Source organism: Diabrotica virgifera, chromosome 6 (genome assembly GCF_917563875.1).
Source record: "Diabrotica virgifera virgifera chromosome 6, PGI_DIABVI_V3a".
Lineage (NCBI taxonomy): Eukaryota > Metazoa > Arthropoda > Insecta > Coleoptera > Chrysomelidae > Diabrotica > Diabrotica virgifera.
In genome coordinates this window covers 250421741-250445907 of record NC_065448.1, presented here as the reverse complement: position 1 = coordinate 250445907, position 24167 = coordinate 250421741, and the positions used below count along the sequence as shown (strand labels likewise).

At 34.4% G+C, this 24167-nt stretch overlaps 1 protein-coding gene across 2 annotated transcripts in view; it reads left to right on the top strand.

The window, feature by feature from the left end:
* LOC114338534 (adenomatous polyposis coli protein) overlaps positions 1-24167 on the top strand; it is a 216516-nt gene that overhangs the window by 167178 nt on the left and 25171 nt on the right. For both annotated transcript variants that reach the window (XM_028289138.2, XM_050653906.1), the window contains 7 exons: positions 3268-3421; positions 4520-4883; positions 8291-8352; positions 8952-9141; positions 12981-13330; positions 17162-17485; positions 22515-23240. In XM_028289138.2, the coding sequence (XP_028144939.1) occupies positions 3268-3421; positions 4520-4883; positions 8291-8352; positions 8952-9141; positions 12981-13330; positions 17162-17485; positions 22515-23240 (2170 nt within the window). The remainder of the gene's footprint in view (positions 1-3267; positions 3422-4519; positions 4884-8290; positions 8353-8951; positions 9142-12980; positions 13331-17161; positions 17486-22514; positions 23241-24167) is intronic.

Genomic DNA, 24167 nt, shown 5'->3' with positions numbered 1-24167 from the left:
GTGGTTTATAGCCTTATCTATGTCATCTTTTTCTTTGAGTCTGATTCCAAGATTTATATTCGTGTCAAGCTGGTACTTGAATTCACACCAATTAGTTTTAGGGGAAGTCAACTTGGGTATTTCAGGTCGTTTGATTATGTGGGTGCTGATTGTTGCTATGATTGGTGTGTGGTCAGACGAGAGATCCCAACTTGCTTCTATGTTTGTGTAGTTTGCTGCAATTCCTTTTAGGATAAAGAAGTCGAGTAGATCTGGTAGTCTATTTGTATCGGACGGCCAGTACGTTGGTTGTCCCGTCGATAAGTAGGTGCAGTTTGTGTTGTTGATGGCATCTAGTAGGCTTCTGCCTTTTGGTGTAATGAGTCGTGAACCCCAATTCGTATGCTTAGCATTCCAATCACCTCCAACAATGAATTTGTTACCTAGCTTGTTGAATAGTTCTTCGTATTCTTCAGTTGTGATTCTATGTCTAGGAGGGCTATATATTGCAGCAATTTCGAAGTTCCAAGGCCTGGCATTTATATTAAGTATTGTTGCTTGTAGCTTATCTGTTTTATGTTCCGGAATTTGATGATGTATATTGTTCCTTATAATTATTGCAGATCCTCCATGGGCTGTTCCATCTGGGTGACTAGTGTGGTAGACTGAGTATTGAGGTATTTTAATTACGCTTCTTTCTGTGAAATGCGTTTCGGATACAAAGAGGATGTCTATTATCAAGTATATTCAATTGGGAAATAAGCCACAATTTTACCTAAAAATGATTTTATTAATGTTTCGTTGTCAAAATACAAAATAATACTAAATAAATAAAAATGTTTTTGCTTAGTAAAAAATTCTTCTAATAATTTATTTAATCTGACTCATTTATATCGGCAATTCAGACACGTATTATACATTTTAAAGTAGACGACTTTAAAATGATATTGCCAATATTGATGAGTTGCGTTTCTGGGACGACTTTACTAAAAGATAGTTCATTCGATTACATGAAATCAATCCCAACTCAAGAATATCCGCCACTTTATAAATTTAAAGTCGTCTACTTTAAAATGTATAATACGTGTCTGAATTGCCGATATAAATGAGTCAGATTAAATAAATTATTAGAAGAATTTTTTACTAAGCAACAACATTTTTATTTATTTAGTATTATTTTGTATTTTGACAACGACACCCGATTTGGGCGTCGAAACGTTAATAAAATCATTTTTAGGTAAAATTGTGGCTTATTTCCCAATTGAATATACTTGATTATAAAAATGCCACAAGAAAATAGCTTCAGAACAACATTAGGATGTCTATTATGTTGTCCTCTAGGAATTGGATTACTTCTGCTTTATGGTTTGCTAAACCATTTGCGTTCCATTCGGCTATTCGAACAGATCTAATGAATTTTATTAATTAATGTTGTTAGCGTGGTAAGGATCATGCTGTTTTGATTCATTAGTTGGGTGAACATTGCTTTAAATTCGTTTAAGAATAAGTTCATCTGAGACCCTATGTCAGCTACTTGATTTCCTGCTCTTACTGCTTGGGCATAGGATTGGGTTCCATTCTGTTGTTGGTACTGTGATTGTTGACTCTGATACTGTGAAGTTGGTGCTGGGTTAACATTTTGATGTGGGTTCTGATTATTATGGGTTGACTGATTTCCGCGTTGTCTATTATTTCTTACATTTTGCAAGTCCTTGTAAATTACGCAGCCTTTATAGTTTGCAGTGTGTTCTCCGTTACACAGGGCACATTTTGCTGGTGTATTTCTGGGTTTTGTACATTCTGGCGTTGAATGACTTCCTCCACATTTCACGCATGCGTAAGGTCTTGTACAATACGCTTTTGTGTGTCCATAACGTTGACAGCGCTGACACTGTGTTATATTTTTCTTTCTGTGAGGAGGTTCAAAGCTGACTTTCATATTGCCGATAGAATCCAGTGTATAGATGTGTTTGTTGTTTTCTTTCGGTTCTAGGTCCACATAGAACATTGACAGTGGTGATTTATTGACTCTGTGTAATACGTTAATGATATTACGGACAGTATGCCCTGATTTAGCTAGTTCACTTTTTATTTCTTCAACTGGCATCGAGTGGTGTAAATTTCTTATAACTACCCTATAAGCTCTATCTTGTTTTGCTTGGTATGTGTGGTGAACTATTTTGCTACTATTTAAATGCTGTATAAGTTTTCTGTATGACTCAATAGTTTTTGTGTTTATTTTTATTGTGTCATTTGGGAGAGCTTTCGACTGGTAGTCTTCTGCTTTAATGACTGTCGATAGGTTTTCAGTCATCTTTTTGATATCATTTACCCCATAGATAAATATAGGTGGAGGTTTAGGTGTTACTGGTGTGTTATTATTATCAGTTAGGTTTTCTAATGGTTCAAATCTGTTGTTTGTACTCACTTGCATTGTTGTTGTGTTATCATCTTTGGGGTTTGCTTTTCTTTTTTTTGTAATTTTTTTGACTGTTTGCCAATCATGGACATTTTCTATGGTTTCGTCGTCTTCATCGCTTGAGTTTTCCATGACAAGTTCCTCTCCACTGAAGATGTATTGGGAAGCATTTGATATATTTGGTTGATCCATTTGAGGTGCAGGGAGGTTTTGGTTATATTGGTGATTATTGTTTGGGAATGGAGTAGGCGGGATATATTGGTTTGTTGTCTGTTGGCTGCTCGGGAATCCATAAAATGGGGGCGATATTACTGGAGGTTGTTGAGGCTGTGTATATATTTGGGGCACATTATACAACCCCCCATTTGGCACTTGATTTTGGTGGTACATTTCCTTAATATAGTACGCCACTGAGTTAAAAATTAATCACATAAATAGTAATTTAGAATTAATCACTCAAATCGTTTTTTAATTATTATTTCACTAATTACCATAAACTAGTCCCGGCCGATAGCCGAGACCGGCACAAAAACTTGGAACTTGGATCTCGAGAGCGATATGGTACGTCTTTACTGCTCGGAATCCAAATACACACTTCAGTTAAAATTAATCCAATTTTTTGTATAATTTTCAAAATACACGAATGTTTTTACTCTCTACTCATTGTTCAAATGGTTCAATATGGAGTACTTATCTTCGTCTGGCATATTCATAACCTGCTTCTTTCACAAAAATCGTACAAAACGAATGTAAACGAAAAAAAGTGTAATATTTAAAGATTGTTTTTGATTAGTATTGTATTTGTATTTTTATTGGTGAAAAAGTTTTGTTTTGTGTTAAGAAATATAATGAAGTAATTTTTATTATAGGTAGACACCCTGCGGATGTATTGCACCGAAGACACGCCTGTAAGATTAAGCAATGCTGCATCGAATTCAGATTTAAGTTTGTTATCAGTTTCAAATGGTAAAGAAGGTTCTAGAAGGGGAGATTATTTATCTGATGATAGCAGTAATCTATCAGGTAAATTCATTATTCAGTATCTTAACATAGACAGTAGAGTTCTTTTGTTAATGTTGGCAGTTATAATTTTATATTACTCGTAGTTTATTTCAGAGAACATTGTGTTTGAATTAAATGTTTTCTAGTGCTTAGTTAAATAGTTTTATATTGATAATTTTGACTTCCATCTATTTCATCTAAAAAGCAATTAGTCTTGCTTTCATTATTAACAAATTTTTTACAAAGAAATTTAAAAATTTTTATCAAGTTTACTCTAAAGCAATATTTTTCAAGCTTTCTTAGATCGGGTACCTCTTTTGACAAAACAATTGGTTATAATAACTGGAAATTTTGGTCCACCACCCCCTCCCCTACCCGTACCTACCCTCCCCAATCTCAAAAATATCATTAACCCCGCAAAAATCCTTAAAACCATGAAAAAACATAGTATTTTGGAGGTTTAAAAGTGATTCCCCAAATTTTGAATGTCTTAAAAGACATTGTTACTTCAAAGTATACAGCGTGTCCCAAAAGTAGCGGAACGGTCGAATATTTCGTGAAATGAACATTGGATCGAAAAACTAAAAAATACCTTTTCAATCATTTTCAAAAATCCATCGAATGACACCAAACACGACCCCCACTCCACCCCCTGGAGGTGGGGTGGGTGGTTTACTTAAAAATCTTAATTGGAAACCCCAGTTTTTATTTCAGATATGGATTCCTTACGTAAAAGTAAGCAACTTTTATTCGAGACATTTTTTCGAATTGTGGATAGATGGCGCCATAATCGGAAAAAATGATTTATCGTGATACCATACGTTAATTGTAGAAACGATCTAATATCTTGAGAAATACACTTCAAATGAAAAACCGAAATACAGGTGTTTAATATTTTTCAAAAATCTATCTAATGACATCAAACACAACCCCCCACCCCACCTCCAGGGGATTTTTGTTAAAATTAAAACTATGTTAAACTCGTATCATTGCAATTAACAAAATATACCTATTGAGTTTTATAATTTCGAGTTTATTTTACAAAAATAACAAACTTTCTATAAAAAATGTCTCCAGTTATAAAATTTTCAAGTCGAATGTATATTTTTGATGTTTTAGGTGAAAACGACAACATTCTTGCCGAATGCATCCAATCCGGCATGCCGAAAGCTAAAAAAGAATCGAAAATTCCTGCCAACACCAAACCGTCGATACCGTCTTCACTACCCCGACGTAGCATTCCGTCTAGCGGCGCCTCCGCCAAATTCTCTCCCGTCCCGCTCGCAGGAAATTCGAGAAGAAGCGAAGCCCCGAAGATGCACCCCGCGGATTTAAATAGAAGGGATAATTCGCTACCAGTGTATCTGAATGCGGCGAGAGACGAGGTGGAAAACTACGCAGTGGAAAATAGCCCATGTCATTTTTCGTTGAGAAGTAGTTTGAGCGATCTGACAGTGGACGGAAGTGTAGCTGCATTGAAAAGGTATGTATCGATTTGCTAGATTAATTATTACAAATAACAAATATTTGCTAGATTAGATGTACAGACAAAAAATTACACTATTAATTTTTTGATGTTATGCTGATGGGAACAATTTATTTCGTTTATTAAAAAATACTTACATTATTATCGACAATATCTTTATATCTCAACATTTCAAGTCGTTATAAACATTCTTCCATATTTTGCAAAACCTTGTAATGCATTTCTTACAATTTTTTCTTCTTCTTTAATCGCCGTCTCCCAATGGGAGGTTGGACATCATTATCACTGTCTTCACTCTATCTACTGCTGCTCTGAAGAGTTCTATAGAGCTGCATTTAAACCAGTCCCTTAAATTCTTCAACCATGACACTCTCCTTCTTCCTATACTCTTTCCTCCTCTTTTCTTTCCCTGTATTATCAGTCTTAGCATTTCATATCGCCGTTCCATCATTAGGTGTCCCAGATATTGTAACTTTATTATTTTTATTGTGTTTATTATTTCGTATTCTTTTCCCATTTCTCGCAATACTTCTGTGTTTTAATCTAAGGCCTTTGTTGCAGATAATTGTTTTTATTTTTACAAACGCATTTCTTGCTATTTCTAACCTGACCCATTTCTGTTGTTTGATCATTATTGTCTGAAATCCAGGTTCCTATCGGTACATTTCCCAAATGTATGTTTGTTTGTATCTTTGTTTTCTTAGTTATTATCATAATTTAGTCTGTTTTACATTCATTCTTAGTCCATATTCTTCACGGTTCTTTAATTTGGTTCTTCAGCAGAGCTTGCCATAAGCACGGTGTCATCTGCAGACCTTATGTTGTTAATAGATCTTCCGTTAATTATTATTCCTTCACTTTGAGATAGTAATGTTTTTTCTAAAATAGCTTCACTATATACATAAAATAGTAAGGGAGACATAATAAGGGAGACCTGATTTCAATTTCTGGACTGGGTTCGTTATCTATACTTGCGGTTAGCGAAAACCAAATACTTTGGCTTCGGAGCTTCTAGACAATTGACAGTTATAGTTATTGGGGACTTAGAAATTTTGCACCCGTATTTTGAATTTCTCTAATAGATGGTTTGTTTAAACCCTAAATTTTCCTTTAAGGTTTTTTCTTATTAATTGAAAACAATCATTTTTGTTTAAGAATATTTTTATTATGTGAAATATTTATGTTTTTCTTTGGTAGTAGATACCTACTGTTTTTTGATGTGGTAATAATATAAATTTTATATGGTTAATTATTTTATAGAGAAATTCAAAATACTGGTAAAATTGCCAAGTCCCCAATAGGTACCGAACTATAAGTAACATATCCTATACATATAGGTACATATTATTATAATAATATAAATATTGTAATAATATACATTTTATATGGTTAATTATTTTATAGAGAAATTCAAAATACAAAATTGCCAAGTCCCCAATAGCTACCGAACTATAAGTAACATATCCTATACATATAGGTACATATTATTATAAGGTACATGACAAAGTTTTTTATTTAAAATATTGCTAATATGTACTGTATAATTAGGTTAATAAGTATATTTTGAATTTTACAACAATTTTAAACCAGTATTTTTAATTTCTCTGCAAAATAATTAACCATAGGAAAGTTATAATTTCCACATTAAAGAAGATAGAATTAAAGTTGTATTATTACCACCTACTACCAAATGAAAATAGAAATATTCCACAAGATATAAAGAAATAAAAAAAAATTGTCTTAAACAAAAGTGATTGTTTTCAGTTAATAGGAAAAAACTTAAAAGGGACAATTAATGTTTAAACAAACCTTCTCTTAGAGAAATTCAAAATATTGGTGTAAAATGGCAAGTCCCCAATAACTATAACCTATAACAGAGGTATCCTATAATAGGTATAAGTATGTATGTACATAACGATGTTTTTTATTTAAAATATTGCCAATACTATATAATTAGGTTAATAAGTATATTTTGAATTTCATTTATATAGATAATCAACCAAGCGAAGTGAGGTTTTTCATTTACTGTCTTAAACTCAATGATATGTATAAGTATACAATATAATATATGCTTTTCAAATTGCCCGCCAAATCCAGAGAACTGTCAATTGTCTAAAAGCTCCGAAGCAAAGTATTTGGTTTTATCTAGCCGGAAGTCTTATCTATTACCATTTTTGTGTTCTTTGTTTCCAGTAAAGGTTTGTTATTATTCGCAAGTCCCTTTTGTCTGTTTTTTGACTTTAGAATTTGGGCTAATTTTTAGAATTGGAAATTTTTGACAAAATGACTCAGAACAAAATACATTCATTTTACTGGTGACTCAATACTCAATGAATCATTTTTGACAGAAGCTATCTACCAATTGATCAAGTAAATTCTGATGTTGATAACACTTCTAGTTGAATATTAGAATTTGAAAATTTGAATATTCGCTTTGAATTTGAACATTTTAAAAAGTCGTAATTTGAATCTGGATACTGATTACGTGCGTGTGTGACAATAGGGAACTTGCACATTTTTTTTTATTACATAATAATGTTCAGTTTTGTACAAAAATTAGATTTCCAAAATTTCACGCTTCAAAAACTCATAATAACTTAGAAGTACAAATTTAAAGTCTTCTTTATTTTAAAATAGTCCAAACTACCCGTGACGTCACAGAGTTTAACTATGCCGTTTATGGTTATATTTCGTATATTCTTCTTCTTCATTTTATTGGCCTCCACCTACTTGGGTATTTGCCCAGCTCGTCGTCGGGGAATAAAGGAAAAATATTTATATTCTAATGATATTTATCGTATGTCGTTGTAATAATATATACCAGTTTGTTGAGATTGGAGTTTGATACAGTTTTTGAAGGAAAGGAAAGAAGGTTTACTATTAAAAAAAACCATTTTGTAAAAGTACAAATTTTCTATGAATAGTTCAAACGATCAAAAACACTTTTAACGTCACATAACTGTTTTGTTACTGACGTTTATAATGTCTAATTTAAAATTATATATACAATTGGTGTAGAATGTAAACATACAACCCCGTGACGTCACGACGCGTTTTGGGGTGGCTGGTATAAGTTTAATTTTTAGTCGTCTTTAGGGGCCAAACGAAAGACAAACAAAACTTTTTATCTTCGATACAGGTTCTAAATTATGTTCTGTTGTAATTTATACCATTCTTTTCGAATTTAAAATCGTATGCAAGTTCCCTATTCATTCTATAGAATGTTGTTACTGGCATCTTCCAACGGAAGTTGTTGTTTTTTGTTTTTTTTTGCCGCGGTTTGCCAGGGAACCTTTAGCCACGTAACTAGAGCGAGTAATGTGTTGAGTAAATGTCCTGTTACTTAGTAAAGTTTAAGAATCGAGCTTTTTTCCCAGCTAATATTCGTACGTCTTTTTCCGTAGGAATGGTGGAAATCATTGTGAAGGACCTTCAAATAAATCTGCAACCCAGGACTCAGAAACAGGTAGGAATAAGTAATACATACAATTAAAAAATCAAAACTTCAATGACATTTGTATTCCGATTACCACATATTCAGAACTCGTATGAAAACATCAGCTATCAGGTCCCATGGTCCAATAATAATGTTACTTTAAATGTAATTTAAAATTTTCTCTTACATTATTTTCTATTTATTCCGACATTAAGGGCGTAGGCGCAAAATTTCGAGCCCATGTGTTTTAAATGCATTCATTTTTTTCGAATCCTGAGAAAACTCACAAGTTTTTTTGGAAAATTTGATACGCAGAATGAAAGATAGCATTATTACCGAGGGCCGAAAGTTCCTGAAAACTGCTCTAATGTTTATTTAATAAGTTGCAGGAGTGAAAAAAGAAGAAAATTTACTGTGATTTTTAATTTCAAATATCCCATTCGAAAGAAGCTTTTTGGTTATTCTAAGGGACTTTCGGCCCTTGGCAATAATGTAATATTTCATTCTGCGTTTAAATTTTTCAAACATACTTAATAGTTTTCTCAGGACTGGACAAAAATGGCTGCATTTAAAGCACATTGGAACTGATTTGTACAGAATATAAATATAATTCAAATTTTAAATTTTAGGCAATGTCAACACTTCTCACGAACACAATGTCAGCCAACAGTCCAGAAGAGAATCCCTATCTTCCATTAGTGTAGAATCTTTGGGCTCTCTAGAGGCCGAACAAGCTCTTTTAGCACAATGTATTTCCTCTGGAATGCCTAAAAGTCACTCAGAAACCAGATCTAAGCCCTTGGATATACCCAATTCTAGGTATGTATTCTTCTAAATAAGTATTTTCAAATAAACTCATAACATCGAAGTAAAACAACTAGTAGTAGTCCAGTAAATGAACGGGAAATTCGGCGATACCGTGTAATTTTCAGGGGCAGCTCCGAATTGCACGAAAATTTGGATTTAGGTTCTACTTACCCTCCACTTCAAAGTTGAAATTGTGCCGTTGGTTGCTTTTACTTGGGGGGTGACACGTCACCCCTTCTAGGGGGTGAAAAAACATACGTTCAAGATAAGACAGGAAATGCATAAATTGACTGATTTTAAGCAACTTTTGTTCTATAGAGTTTTTTACGTAAGTCAATACTTTTCGAGTTATTTGCCATTGAAAATGTTGATTTTTCGACAAAAAAAACTGCGTTTCAGACGGTTTTTCGCAAATAACTCAAAAAGTCAATATGTATTTTATCGAAAAAAAATATCCTTAGCAAAAGTGTAGCTTATAAAAAACCCAAAAAAATATCAGTAAAGTCTATCAATCAAATAAAAACAAAGTTGTAGCTCATGAAAAATACGTTCTTATTCGTCTAATTCCAAATCGAATATTTCAAGGTGAAATCACCGAAAAGTTAAGCACTTTTCGGGAAAAACCCATTTAAACTTTTTTAAAGTGTTTATAAAAAGCATTGTTTTAATTGCTAACAAAAGTTTTAGCATTACAAATAAGCGAGTTACGCTCAAAATAAAGTTGGCCCTCTTTTTTTTTTTGTAAAAAATCATGAAAATCTCGCCGTGTTTAGCTCCCCAAATGAAATTAATCGCTACCGCTTTACAAACAATTTACTTACCTATCTATTTTTTATATGATCTGTCAGTCTCACCGGTTTAAAGTGTTTATTTTTGAAAGGGTTATAATTGAGAAAGCTTGAATGGGTCACTAATCACGAGTGTATGCAAATTTTGAACAGCCATAAATTAACCAGTTTTTGTCTCACGGAGAAACAAAACAAACTAGCATATTTATAATAGCAAAACCTACATTTTTTTACCCTTTAAGATTTTTCTTATCACTAATACTTTTTAAGTTATTTTGAAAAAACGAAATTTTTAAAAATTTTTAGAAATTTTTTTTTTTACTATAAAAACAAATGTTTTCAAAAATAAGCACTTCAAACCAATCAAACTTACAGATCATATAAACAATACACATACAGTTAAAATAGATGGTAAAGCCAAACGATTAATTTCATTTAGGGTGTTAAATAGAGGGAGGCCAACTTTTTTTTCAGTGTAACTCGTTTATTTTTGATGATGTAAACTTTTGTAAAAAACAAATAATAAACTTTTTTCGATACTTTAAAAATGTTAATAAGGTTTACCCGAAAAACGCTTCTTTCTTCGGTGATTTCGCGTTGAATTATTCGATTTGGAATTAGACGAATAAAAACGTATTTTCCACCTACCTCAACCGAAAGTGTACATTTCCGGACCTGATTGTAGGGAGCAAAGTTGTGCTTTTCCTCCCTAGGGAGGAAAATATTTTTCCTCTCCCTAGGGAGGAAAATATTTTTCCTCCCTAGGGAGGAAAAGTAAAAGTGACGTCGTGGTATTTCATTCATAAAATATAACTTATTGACGCCCTGTACAATATCTATTTTCTATTACGTAAGTATCTATACATTTTAACGTTTATTTATAAAACACCCTGTATTTTGGAGAATGGTAAAAAACAGTAAATTATTATATTGATTTAACAATGTTTACATTAACAATTTGACTTATATTTGACAGTTGACAGTTATATTGTACCTACTTATTAGTTTTAGTACTAATAAATTTTGTTGGTTAGTTACATAAATAAATTAAGTAAAAATGAAAAAATGACTTGTTATTTGAGGAAGGTGGAAAAACCATATGTATAACATGGGAGTAAAGTGCCTTTTTCTCCCTTGAATGATTACTGCCCATTCTCGGGAGAAAAAGTAGCACTTTCCTTCCTTGTTATACAAATAGCTATTTCCATGAGCTACAACTTTCCTTCTACTCAATTTGTAGACTTTACTGGTACATCATTTTTTTCGTTTTTTTTTATAGACTACACTTTTGCTAAAAATATTTTTTTCGATAAAATATTAATTTACTTTTTCAGTTATTTGGGAAAAACGGTCTGAAAACGTAGTTTTTTGTCGAAAATTCAACATTTCAAATCGCGAATAACTCGAAAAGTATTGACTTACGTAAAAAACTTTATAATAGAACAAAAGGTGCTTAAAATAAGTCAATTTATCCATTTCCGGCCTCATTTCAAACACTCGTTTTTCACCCCCCGAGAAGTGGTAAATGTCACCCCCCAAGTAAAAGCAACCAACGGCACAAATTCAACTTTGAAGTTGAGGGTAAGTAGAACCTAAATCCAAATTTTCATGCAATTCGGAGTTGCCCCTGGAAATTACACTCCAAAACGGTCATTTATTGGGCTATAGGTATAATTTAATGAAATGTTAAAAAATCCCAATGTACTGCATAAAATATGTTCAGAACGAACGTTTTCGGACCTATCAGTCCATCATCAGTCAACCTAAAATAGAATACGAAGTAATCCCAATAATAACATTAAAAAAGATGGTTGAAATTTTGAATGTTAAAAAATGTGGTTATGATTACTTACTCGTGTACTTGCTAAGTAGCCCCAGTACCAAACAATGGACATAATTATAATTCAATCTACATTCTAAAGTAGTAAAATTGAAATGGCTTAACGCCGATGTTAGTGGATAACTTCCGGGAACATGATGAAAGCCTATACGGAAACTTTAAAGAATCATCTTGGGCCACGAATGTCTGCCAAGTGTCAAAAGTTCATAAGGAAGTACTTGAAGTGTCGGTGACAGTGGCAGTACAGGAAGAAGGTAGTCGATTTTAAAAAGTTGTTAACAAAATGATTATGATCAAAATAATGATATGATAAAAATTTTATATCTGCCGTTTTTTTATGTCTGTCGTTTATATCTATTGCAATTAAAAAGAAAACGACAAATGTTCTACACAAATTTAAATTTAAAATTTAATTAACTGTGGACTACAAATTGACTATAAAATTACACTGATCAAATTAGTTAAAAAAGAAGAAATGTGAACTAATTAGCAATAGTGATGAACATTAGGATAAAAAAGATACAGTCATAAAGGAGATAACTTCGAAACGAAAAACAAATAGGTACCTATCTAAATACTGAAAGCAAAGGCAAAATATATAAAACAACAATAAGACCTATTATAACATATGCGGCAAAAACAAGACTAAACACAAATAGAACGTTACAAATGATGAGAACAGTTGAAATGAGAAAACTAAGAAGTATACCAGGCAAAACTCTACGTGACAGAATAAGAAGTGAAGACATCAGACAAAAAAGTGGAATACAGGACATAGGTAGGTGGATCAGAGAGAGACGAAGAAATTGGAACAATCATATAAAGAGAATAGAGGACAGCAGACTTGTTAAAAGCGCAAAAACGAATAACACAGTGGGTAAAAGACCACAGGGTAGACCACCAGAACGATCACGAGAATGCTGGACCTCATTGTCCGACGAATACTTGATGGTAATGAACAGGCAGCAGCCTACTTCCGTGACCTGATCATGCTAGAAAGAAGAAGAAGAAGAAGACCTAACGGAGACTCAATTGACTCCCAAGTTAAAACAAATCCAACTGTCATAACTTATTTCCATTGGATCTTAAGTAAAATTTATTAAATCAAATTCATAAAAGTAATGAGTCATAGACATGTATATCTTTTGATTTCAGTTGTTTATATTTCAATGAATAAGTATTTCCCGATTACTTGCATAATGTTTTACGTGTAATTATTGTAGATCACAACCGATGAACCCCGTATCGCACTCTTACGATTCATCAAGTCCGCCATTACATGACCACCATCCAAAAAACGTGAGTGCTGCGTCTGTTGCCGGGAACACACAAGAATTGCCCACCAGCAACTTGATCTACAACGAAGAGGATCCAGCAAATCAGTCCAGCGCGGTAGCAGGCGTAGAAAAAAATCCAGAAATCCTACAGGAGAACGTGACAAAGGAGGTGGCGGAGAAAGAGGCGAACGATCGACGTCGAGAAGTGCGAGAGAGAACAGAGATCCTAATAAGGAACAGCCTCACAGGTACATCACTGGCCAAATGCTCGCCTACAGAAGAGATCTCATTCCCAGGTAATTAATTGTATGTTTACTTCTTCTTCCTTCTTCCTGCTTCCTTAATAGGCTCGCAGCTGTTCCATTTTCGGATGCCTCCTAATCATATATCCAACTTGTCACTACATCTCTTCCTTGGCCTTCCTATACTCCTTCGGCCGTTTGGTGATCTGTCTCCCAGTCTCCTCTCTTTACCAGTCTTCCTTCTCCCATTGTGCTTATATGGCTATACCATTCTTTTTTTCTTTTCAGTGTCCAGTCATTTATATTCTCTATATTACAGCTTTGCCTGCGGTCTGTGCTACATTGTCTGTCCCATAATGATTTTCCTGTGATACCTCGGACTATTTTCATTTCACACATTTCCATCAGTCTTTTTGTGCTTGTCTCCGCAGTGTAAGTCATAATTGGCTTAACTACTGTCCTATAAATCTTGGCCTTTGTTTCTGTCCGTAGATGTATATTGCGCCAGGTAGTGTGTTTAAGACATCCTGCTATTCTGTTGGCCTTGCTTATTTGTTGGGCAACTTCTGTATCTCCATAACTGCATTAGTACTCCCAGGCAGCTGAGACTTCTTTCTTGCTGGATTATTTTGCTGTCCACTTCCAGCTTGCACCTTATTGGATCTTAAGATTACCATACTTTTTGTTTTATTTGGTGATATTATCACGTTTAACTTTCTTGCTGTTATATTGATATAAAAATATCTGAAGGTCCTCTTGACTCTCTACAGTGTGTCAATTTTAAAACTTACAATGGGCTATATCTCACGAACAAAATCTGATATCTAAAAATGCTGGAAACCGTTTCTAGGACAGTAAGGGGGAACTAAAATGACATTAAAGAGAACTCACCCCCATCAACCCTCTAGGCCCCACCCACCACACCAAAAAAGTTTCAATTGCAAACCCCTACTTGTGATACATCATTGAAAAGACTATAAAAAATGCTATCCATTAGTATAAATAATAATTATACAGGGTGAAGCAATAATTGTGATACTTTGGCTTAAATGGAGAATTTATTAAGTTTTCTGTTGAACTACAAATTTGTTAAAAATGTCAATTAAGTAAATGTTCAAAGTGGGTTCCGTTGTTTTGTAAACAATAATACACAGCCTATTTTCAAACTATGCACGAATTTTGGCAAATGTTGTTCTAGTAATAGCGCGACATGCTTGCGTAATTCTTTCTCGGAATTCCCCAAGTGGCGCAGGTTGACTTTTATAAACAACTGACTTGAGGTAACCCCATAGAAATAAGTCAGGTGGCGGTAAGTCTGGTAACCTCGGTGGCCACTCAATAGGACCTCTCCTTCCACTCCATTTGTTCGGATAATTAGTATCCAACCAGTACCTAACGGAAGCTGAATAGTGAAGGGGTGCTCCATCTTGTTGGAAGTGCAGCAAATCTTCGTATAGAACTAGGTTGCCTTGATCGTCCCTTTGGTTCTCTAATTCATGCACAATTAAATGTTCGATGGTGTTTTCCAGCATATCGAGATAAATGTCGGCCACTTAAATTACCTGGTATGAACAAGGGGCCAATTATAGCATCGCCTAATATTCCTGCCCAAACATTCAGTTTTTCAGGATATTGAGTATGACCTTCTCTGAATCGATGCGGGTTCGCATCACTCTAGTACCGACAGGTTTGTTTATTTACATTACCATTCAACATAAAATTACATTCATGAGTGAAACAAATATTTTTTAACATTGTCGGTTCAACGCGAATTCTTTCAGTCATGCGTTCACAAAACTCAATTCGTCGGTCTGGATCATCATCGCCTAGTTCTTGAAGAATTTGTGTTTTGTACGGGTGAAACTTATGTAATTTCAACACCTTTCTAACCGACTCGTGTGAAAGTTCTGTCATTGCAGATACTTGATGTGTTGATGCAGTAGGCTCTATTGCAAAATTTCCAAGGACCTCAATTTGGGATGCTTCATTCAGTAATCTTGGGACATCCCATTTTTTATTTTGCACTGATACCGTTTCTCGTTTATCTCAATCGCGGACGTACACGTGACTTACATTTTTGTCCGAATGCCTTTCATTGAATATTTGAGCTGTTCGTAAATAACACTGGTTCAGGTATACTGTAAACCATCGTGACAACTACAGTTGAATGACAGTAGTACCTACCGATCGTACAAATGATGAAAACTAATGACATTCAAGAATCTCAAATAAACCAAAAATTATTGAATCTGACAGAACCCAAAAAATAGATGTTTTCAACTTGTTTTGCAAGAACCGCAAATTATTGTCATTAAAAAAAAAGTACCGACGGACACTTATCATTCAAAATAATAGTCCGGAAGATAGCATTACAAATACAAAAGTCATAGTAAGAATATACCATTTAACATTGGATAGAATTTTTTACAGTCTTTTCAATGATGTATCACAAGTAGGGGTTTGCAATTTAAAATTTTTTGGTTGTGGTGGGTGAGGCCTAGGGGGTTGATGGGGGTAAGTTCTCTTTCATGTCATTTTAGTTCCCCCTTACTATCCTAGAAACGGTTTCAAGCATTTTTCGATATCAGCTTTTGTTCGTCAGATATAGCCCATTGTAAGTTTTAAAATTGATAGAGATAATTTCAGATAATTTCGTCACCCATTCTGTACCCTATACTCAGGTTTGTATGTTTACAAATTATGTATTTAGCGTTGTCAATAACTATGGTAGGGGAGCAAAGTATGCTAAATGTGCAGTCACTCGAGCGCTTTGGGGACCTATTGGGTTGTGAAGAGTAGGTCCTAAAACCAAAAAAAGTTAAGTAAAGTTTTCCATTTTAGTGGGGACTTGTCCATTTTTGATTTAATTTTCCATTTCCAACAATCGTTTTTTTAGATTATAGCGCCATCTATCCATAATTCGAAAAAATGGCTCAAATAAAAGTTACTTATTTTTACGTAAGGAATCCAAATCTGCAGTAAAAAATAGGGGCTCCCATTTAAGATTTTAAAGTAACCCCCCACCCCACCTCCGTGGGGGTTCGTGTTTGGTTCCATTCGATAGATTTTTCAAAGATATTAAATAAGTGTATTTTTCAGTTTTTCGATCTGATATTCATTTCGCGAAATATCGCGGGATTCGTATTTAAAATATTAATTGTACCCCCCACCCTCTCGGTGGGAAGTCGTGTTTGGTATCATTCGATAGATTTTTGAAAAATATTGAGTACGTATTTTTTAGTTTTTCGATCTGTCATTCATTTCGCGAAATATTCGCTTTTTTCTTGTCGGCCTAAATCAGCATTGATAATCCCCAAGGATTCTTCTGTGTATGTTTTGGTTCCTTCTAGCAGGATGTTTGCAGGAACTTTGTAGGTGGTATTTAGAAGCGTTATTTCCCGGTAGTTGATACATTGCTTTTTGTTTCCTTTTTTCTGGATTGGTAAAATAACCCCTTCTTTTCATTCATATGGCATTGTTTCTTGGCACCAAATGTCTTGAATTAACTTATATATAGAACTGTACAACGCTTCTCCTCTTTGTTTTAATCACTCTATGGTTATCTATCTACCATCGCTGCCTTGTGCCTTATTATTTTTGTTTTTTAATTGTCTGTGTTACTTCTTCGTATGTCGGGTATTGATCTATTTCAGCTGTATGCACTTCTACGGTTGATGTATTTCTGCTAGATCGGCCGTTTTACAGTTGGTAGAAGTATTCCTTCCAGGTTTTTAGGATTTACTTCACATCAGTAATAAGCTGCCCGCTGTCGTTTTGAAAGAAGTTTCCTGTTCTTTCCTGTTCTCCTGTAAAGAATTGTGTTGTTTGTGGTTTTTTAATAATGATACTAAGTGCTAAGATTTAAATAACATTCATATTTTTTAGAAGGGACGAAGAATGGATCTAGAAATTCGTTGCACAAAATTTTAGACGTGATGGAAGACAGACTAATTCGCAGTTGTGATGATTCTAAAGCAGTCGATAACAGAATGCTCGATCCGGATGCGATGATCGAATCCCTGGATAGATTTACAGCAGAACTGGTATCACAGGCTAGCCATCTGAACAAGGACGAAAATTATAAGGTATCCACAGGTGATAACACTTGGAATGAAGAAGTATCACCAAATGATGTTACCTTTCCAAGTATTTCCGGTAGTGCTCCCAACGTTATTACGTTCAGTAATGAAGAAGAGGAGATTGTTGAAGGTAAGTTTCTCTAGCTACACAAAATTACTATACTAAATTTCAATAAGACATGCACTGAATGTAAACAACGATTTAGTTGTTAAAGGTGTTTCTCTTTTCTCGATTATTAGTTCTTATTGTATACTGTATAAATTATTGTAATCACTGAATACACAGCTAGTGAATAAATAATCTTATTAATAAAATTAATGAATAATTTACGCCATTATACAAGTAACTGTTATCCAAAAATATTCAAACACTGAACCAAATAGCCATCTCGTTTGTTGCTGATGACGGCATCGCTGTCAGTTACTGTTTACATCTAGTGCATAAGCCATGAGAATAAACTAAAATAACTCACAATTATTGTAGCTGATGGCAATAAATTTATTTTTCCACCTACCTCTACCGAAAGTATACTTTTCCGGACCTGATTGTAGGGAGCAAAGGTGTACTTTTCCTCCCTAGGGAGGAAAATATTTTTCCTCCCTAGGGAGGAAAAGTAAAAGTGACATGGTATTTTATTCATGAAATATAACTTATTGACGCCCTGTACAATATCTATTTTCTATTATGTAAGTATCTATACATTTTAACGTTTATTTAAAAACACTCTGTATTTTGCAGAATGGTAAAAAACAGTAAATTGTTATTTTGATTTAACAATGTTTACATTAATAATTTGACTTATATTTGACAGTTGACAGTTATATTGTACCTACTTGTTAGTTTTAGTTCTAATAAATTTTGTTGGTTAGTTACATAATGGTAGGGGAGCAAAGTATGCTAAATGTGCAGTCACTCGAGCGCTTTGGGGACCTATTGGGTTGTGAAGAGTAGGTCCTAAATCCAAAAAAAGTTTAGTAAAGTTTTCCGTTTTAGTGGGCGCTTGCCATTTTTTAATTTAATTTTCCATTTCCAACAATCGTTTTTTCCGATTATAACGCCATCTATCCATAGTTCGAAAAAATGTTTCGAATAAAAATTACTTATTTTTACGTAAGGAATCCAAATCTGCAATAAAAAATGAGGGCTCCTATTTAAGATTTTAAAGTAACCCCCCGCCCCACATCCATGGGGGGTTGTGTTTAGTACCATTCGATAGATTTTTCAAAAATATTGAATAAGTGTATTTTACAGTTTTTCGATCTGATGTTCATTTCGCGAAATATCGCGGGATTCGTATTTAAAATATTAAATTTACCCCCCACCCCTCTCCGTGGGAAGTCGTGCTTGATATCATTCGATAGATTTTTAAAAAATATTGGGCACATGTTTTTTAGTTTTTCGATCTGTCATTCATTTCGCGAAATATTCGCTTTTTTCTTGTGAAACTTTGGTACTCACCCAGTTCCTTACGCCCGGCTCAAATCGTCAGATTTTTGAAATATACCTTACCTTTATAAAACTTACCTTATCTTAATCTGACAATTCCGAGGTTTTTTAAGGATAGATTTTTTTTTTCGGGCCCCCTTAACGAACTCCCCTGTGTTAAGAGCCAATATATGGTAGAGGTACATCTGCAGGGTACCAGGTTTCTCCCATATGCTAATCTGACGCGCTCGAGTAACTGCAAAAATCCCCGCTTGGGTTCCCCTACCATAAATAAATTAAGTAAAAATGAAAAAAATGACTTATTTGAGGAAGGTGGAAAAACCATATGTATAACATGGGAGTAAAGTGCCTTTTCCTCCCTTGAATGATTACTGCCCTCCGCTACGCGTTGGGCAGTAAACTTCATTCTCGGGAGGAAAAGTAGCACTTTCCTCCCTTGTTATACAAATAGCTATTACATTAACCAGTAGATCAATAAGTCCCGGGTCTAACTAGTAAACAACAGTTTTTTGAAAAAATTATTCTTTATTCATCCCTTTAGCGGCGATACAATCATTCCAACGCTTTTCTAATTTTTCGACGCCGTTATTGTAAAACGATTTTTCTTTGCCTTCAAAATATGCTTTAGTTTCTTTTAGTTAGATATATCTTGCCACGGAGCATCGTTTTAAGATCGGAAAAAAGGTAGTAATCCCTGTGGGTGTGGCAGCAATTCAAAGCCCAATTCGTGCATTTTTGCTATCGTTTTCATCGATTTGTGACACGGTGCGTTGTCTTGGTGAAGCAACAATTTTTTCTTCAACAAATGAGGCCTTTGGTTTACGATTATGGTCTTCAAATGCTCCAATAAAGGAATATATTGGTCGCTGTTGATTGTTTCTCCATGTTTGAAATAGTCAATGAAAATAATTCCTTGCAAGTCCCAAAATACAGAGGTCATAATCCTGCCGGCAGTTTGTTTCACCAGGCTTTCCCCTGGTGCTGTTCGCTCAGCTGACTATCGATTTGATTCCTGAGTGAAGTGATGGATCGATGTTTCATCCATTGTGATATACCGACTCAAAAACTCCGACTTATTCCGATTAAACATGACCAAACAGCGCCGAGATTCATCAATTCGTTGTTTTTGCTCTAGTGTGAGAAAAGGCGGCACCCATCTGCAAAACAGCTTTCTCATACCTAAATTTTTATGTACAACAGTCAAAATACAGCCCTTTGATAACTTTACAGCTATTATGTCTTGCAACTTCACTTTGCGATTTTCCATAATAATTTTCAGCATTTTTTCGATGTTTCCGGAAAGAACTGAATCATTTGGCCTTCCGGAGCATTCAGCAACTTGGTGTCGGTACGACCGCATTTGATCTCAGCAAACCATGGTGTAACGGTTGTAATCGATAGAGCAGAGTCCCGGTAACAGTTTTTGAGCCGTTGCTCAGTTTGAACGGTATTTTTCTCATAAAAAATAACAGTGATAAATCAATACACTCAGTTGTTTTGAATCCATTGTTTATAAAAATTACAAAAGTAACGTCAATTCAACATAGACATAATAAGAATTGACTATGGGCCGCTCTGTGCATCGAGGTGTAACGCCAATATCAAAGACGTCATTGGCCAATATTCACTTTGAGTGGTCTAGCCATCTTTGCCTGTACCATGCGCGGGATCGCTCGATAAAAAGAGATAGATAGAGCACCGATAGACTGCCCGCACGTTATACTACTTTGCTCAGTATGCCTTTTCTATTCTTATTATGTCTATGCACTTCAAGCCCTGTAACCATAGACTTAAATATTATCATAGACAGAGTGTCATTCAGAGCGAAGTGACGACACCATCTTTTTATTTGGCTCAGTGCTGTTTCACTCTTACGCATAGTAAAGTTACGACAGTAGTCCTCCCCTTCCGTGCCTATTCTCACAATGGCATCTTAGTTTCTCGATACAATGTGCTAGAAAGAAATACCGCAAACCAGTCCAAGAGATCTTGTCGTCAGGAAGCGCGGAGGGTAGGCTCACTCTATGTTAATATATACGCTATAGCTCGTAGGTAGAGGGGATATTTAAAATTTCGCGAGCGCCAGTAGTGACAAATCAGTGAACGTTCGGTGGAAATTTGACATAAATGTCAAAGTGATTAATTTAAAACATTGAAATTAAAAACATTAATAGGAAAAAAATATTAGTTGGTCAAAGCTGTGGTGTATATTTTTACCTTAAATATACTTACGTTTTAAATACAGTGGAACCCCGTTAACTCGGATTAATCGGGACCGCGGCCTATCCGGGTTATCGAAAATCCGGGTTAGCCGGAGAAAATGGTAAAAATTAATAAAATATGGTATGCTTACAGATAAACTCCGTTATAATTGTCACACAGACACTGGTAAACCACGTTCGCATTCCACACAAAACCACACATACAAAGCGTCGTCAAGAGTCTCATTCTTATAGCTTTATTAGCTTTGCACCGATTGTCCAAACTGTCTTTTGTTATCATTTTGAAAAAAAATATCTTCGATTTTAGTTCTATTTTTCTTCCAATCCGATACTGTAGATGTACCGACACCATATAATGCTGCAAGATTCACCTTTATCAATTCTACTTAATGCTTCTAGTTTCTTTTCCATTGTCACTACAACATTTTTACGTTTTGTTGCCCTTATAGACAAAAACACGCACACAAAATCTGAATAGATTTACGAACGATTGGAAGCGAACAATACGACTTTACTACACACAATACCCTCTCTGATGTTATGTTCAGTGATGACTAAGACCGTTGTTAAAAAAAGAATATTAATGGTCTTTGTAATGGTATATGTAGTTTAAATTACACAAGTACCCATTATCTCTCAAATATTATATTACATAGAGTTGGTACAAAACCTCGTGAACCTTGAAAATGCTATGTATAACCGAAATAAAATGAAGCCAAAAACATACGACTATTTTATTTGCTGCGAATTGCGCGACAGGGTCCCATCTGCACCCTGATATTTTCAGTAATGTCAGATTCAATTGTTTCGTTTGTATATTGACGTCACCAAATGAATGAATTAGGTTCACGAGATTTTGTAACAGCAATACATCTTTATTGTTGAAATTTTTGTCTGATAAAAATCGGTCCAGGTTAGCCGGAGTTCCGGGTTATCGGGGGCCGACTTATCGGGGTTCCACTGTACTGAATTTAAATTTTTTTTAATATATCGTAATATGTAATTATAAATTAATCTAAGCGCCATCTACACGATAATTGTGAAAGTATCCGAAGTAAGAAATTAATATTTCATTAATAGAACGTTTAAATGATTAGCAAAATCTTAAAAAAATCGATTATAATTTAATTACTTTTTTGCGTTGTAAATATTAAGCGATAACAATTAAATAATAAATTTAAAGTTACCGGCGAAAATTGCATTGGTAATCCGCTTGTAGCGACGCCAGCGAAGCTCAGAGCGTATACCTCTATGGCTGTAACTCGGTAAATAATAATCCTAGTGACATGAACATTTTGACAGTATGCTTTTGAAGGTTATGACTACCAAAATGCCAATTGAAAAATTCATTAAAGTCGCCATCTCATGGTTAGGTCTGGGACTTTTGACCATTATAAGTCTGTATTGTGTTTGCCAGTATGAGGCTGTATACCAAATTTTATTAAAATAATTTATATTGGGTGTTTTCACTAAATTGTTATATTTTTCAGAATTGAGAGTGGACGAATTAAAGGAGGACTTACTAGATGAAGGAATCCCGTCCAACGATTTTTCTTCAATAAACACATCAACAATGACAGACAGTACACTAATAGCAATAGAAGCCAGTAAAATGGCTACAGCGTTTAAACAAGAAGCCGAAATGTCCACGAGCATAACAAGCGCAGCTTCTCTAGAGTTAGACCACGTTCAGCCTCCATCAAATATGAATTCATTAACAAACAGTGCAGTAGGACTACCTAGAAGCCCTAAATTACCCAAAAGGAAAAAATCGTTGCCTCCTTCGTTGATGGTCCGAAGAGCTTTGAGTAATTCGCTAAATAATGGTTCAAGTTTGGAAAGCCTGTCCAATTTGGATCACATTAATCCTCCCTCTGACCTTCTATTTGACATGGAAGGAAGTATGACCAGTGTTGCAAGTTTGCCCAACGACCATAGAGCTGATTTTCTCATTAACGGTCTTATCAACAATCCACAGAGCACTCAACATCCGATTTTTGATTTGAAGCAACCTTTTAGCGAATTAGAAAACATCAACCCACCATCGCTTTTTAACGAGATCACAGACTTCTGCAATTCTTTGGCGGATGTTCCGACAGAAGGGATAGGCAGCGAGACTGAGATTTTTGAAGACTGCTTTACTCATGTCGTTGATGAAGATGGTACTGCGGCCGATGTAACCATTGCCGAAGATATGGTGGATGGTACAGATTCAAGTACGTACAAATATTTTCTGTAATACACACTTAAATCGATTTAGTATTTAGGTACACTTCGCGTCAAAAAAAACTGGTACACTTTTTTTTCCCAATGTAAACCTGTGTTCAGACTGGACACAATGGCTCGTGAATCACGGCGTTGTTGCCAGCACAGATAATGGAATTGCACTAAATCTAAATACAAAAAATAACGTTCAAAAATCATGGTGGTGAATCGTAAAACGGGCCATAGGTAACTCAATGTAAAATTATAAACTGTTAAATTCCTGTTTCCCTAATCATTTTATAACAAAAGTCATGAGAAGCTATTTGTAGAGGATTAAAGTCTATATTAAAAACAAAAGCTAAAATTGTTCTAGGATTTAAACACATTCCAGCATTTTGAAAAATACCTACATTTGCCACAGTAGGTATGTGTGTAAAAGTTAGGCCCACGTTATTATTTACCTGATTGTTCGCACACTATTGACTGAATAAAACATCTTTATTATTAGTACTTTCTCCTCAATTGAGGCTATCTTATCAATTTTATTATTTTTTAAACAAGAAATGATAAAATAAAAATTTTGACAGTTCAAATTGTCAATATTTATAATAACTTCACTGTGACCGAACGCAACCGATAAACATTATGGTAATGTGTGTGGCCTAACTTTGGCGTATTTCTGTGAAAAATTATTATATTTTTACAAAATTTTGGAATATGTTTAATTCGTAGAACAATTTTAACAGTTGTTTTCAATACAGGTTTCAATCCTTTAGAAATATGTTTTGATATAAAATAATTAGGGAAGCAGGAATTCTACAGTTTAAAATTTTACATTGAATATGGCCCGTTTTCCAATTCACCATTCGGTATAAAAATTTTAGACAGGTATTATTTTTACCATTAACAACAAAAAACCTTATCTAATAAATTTAATA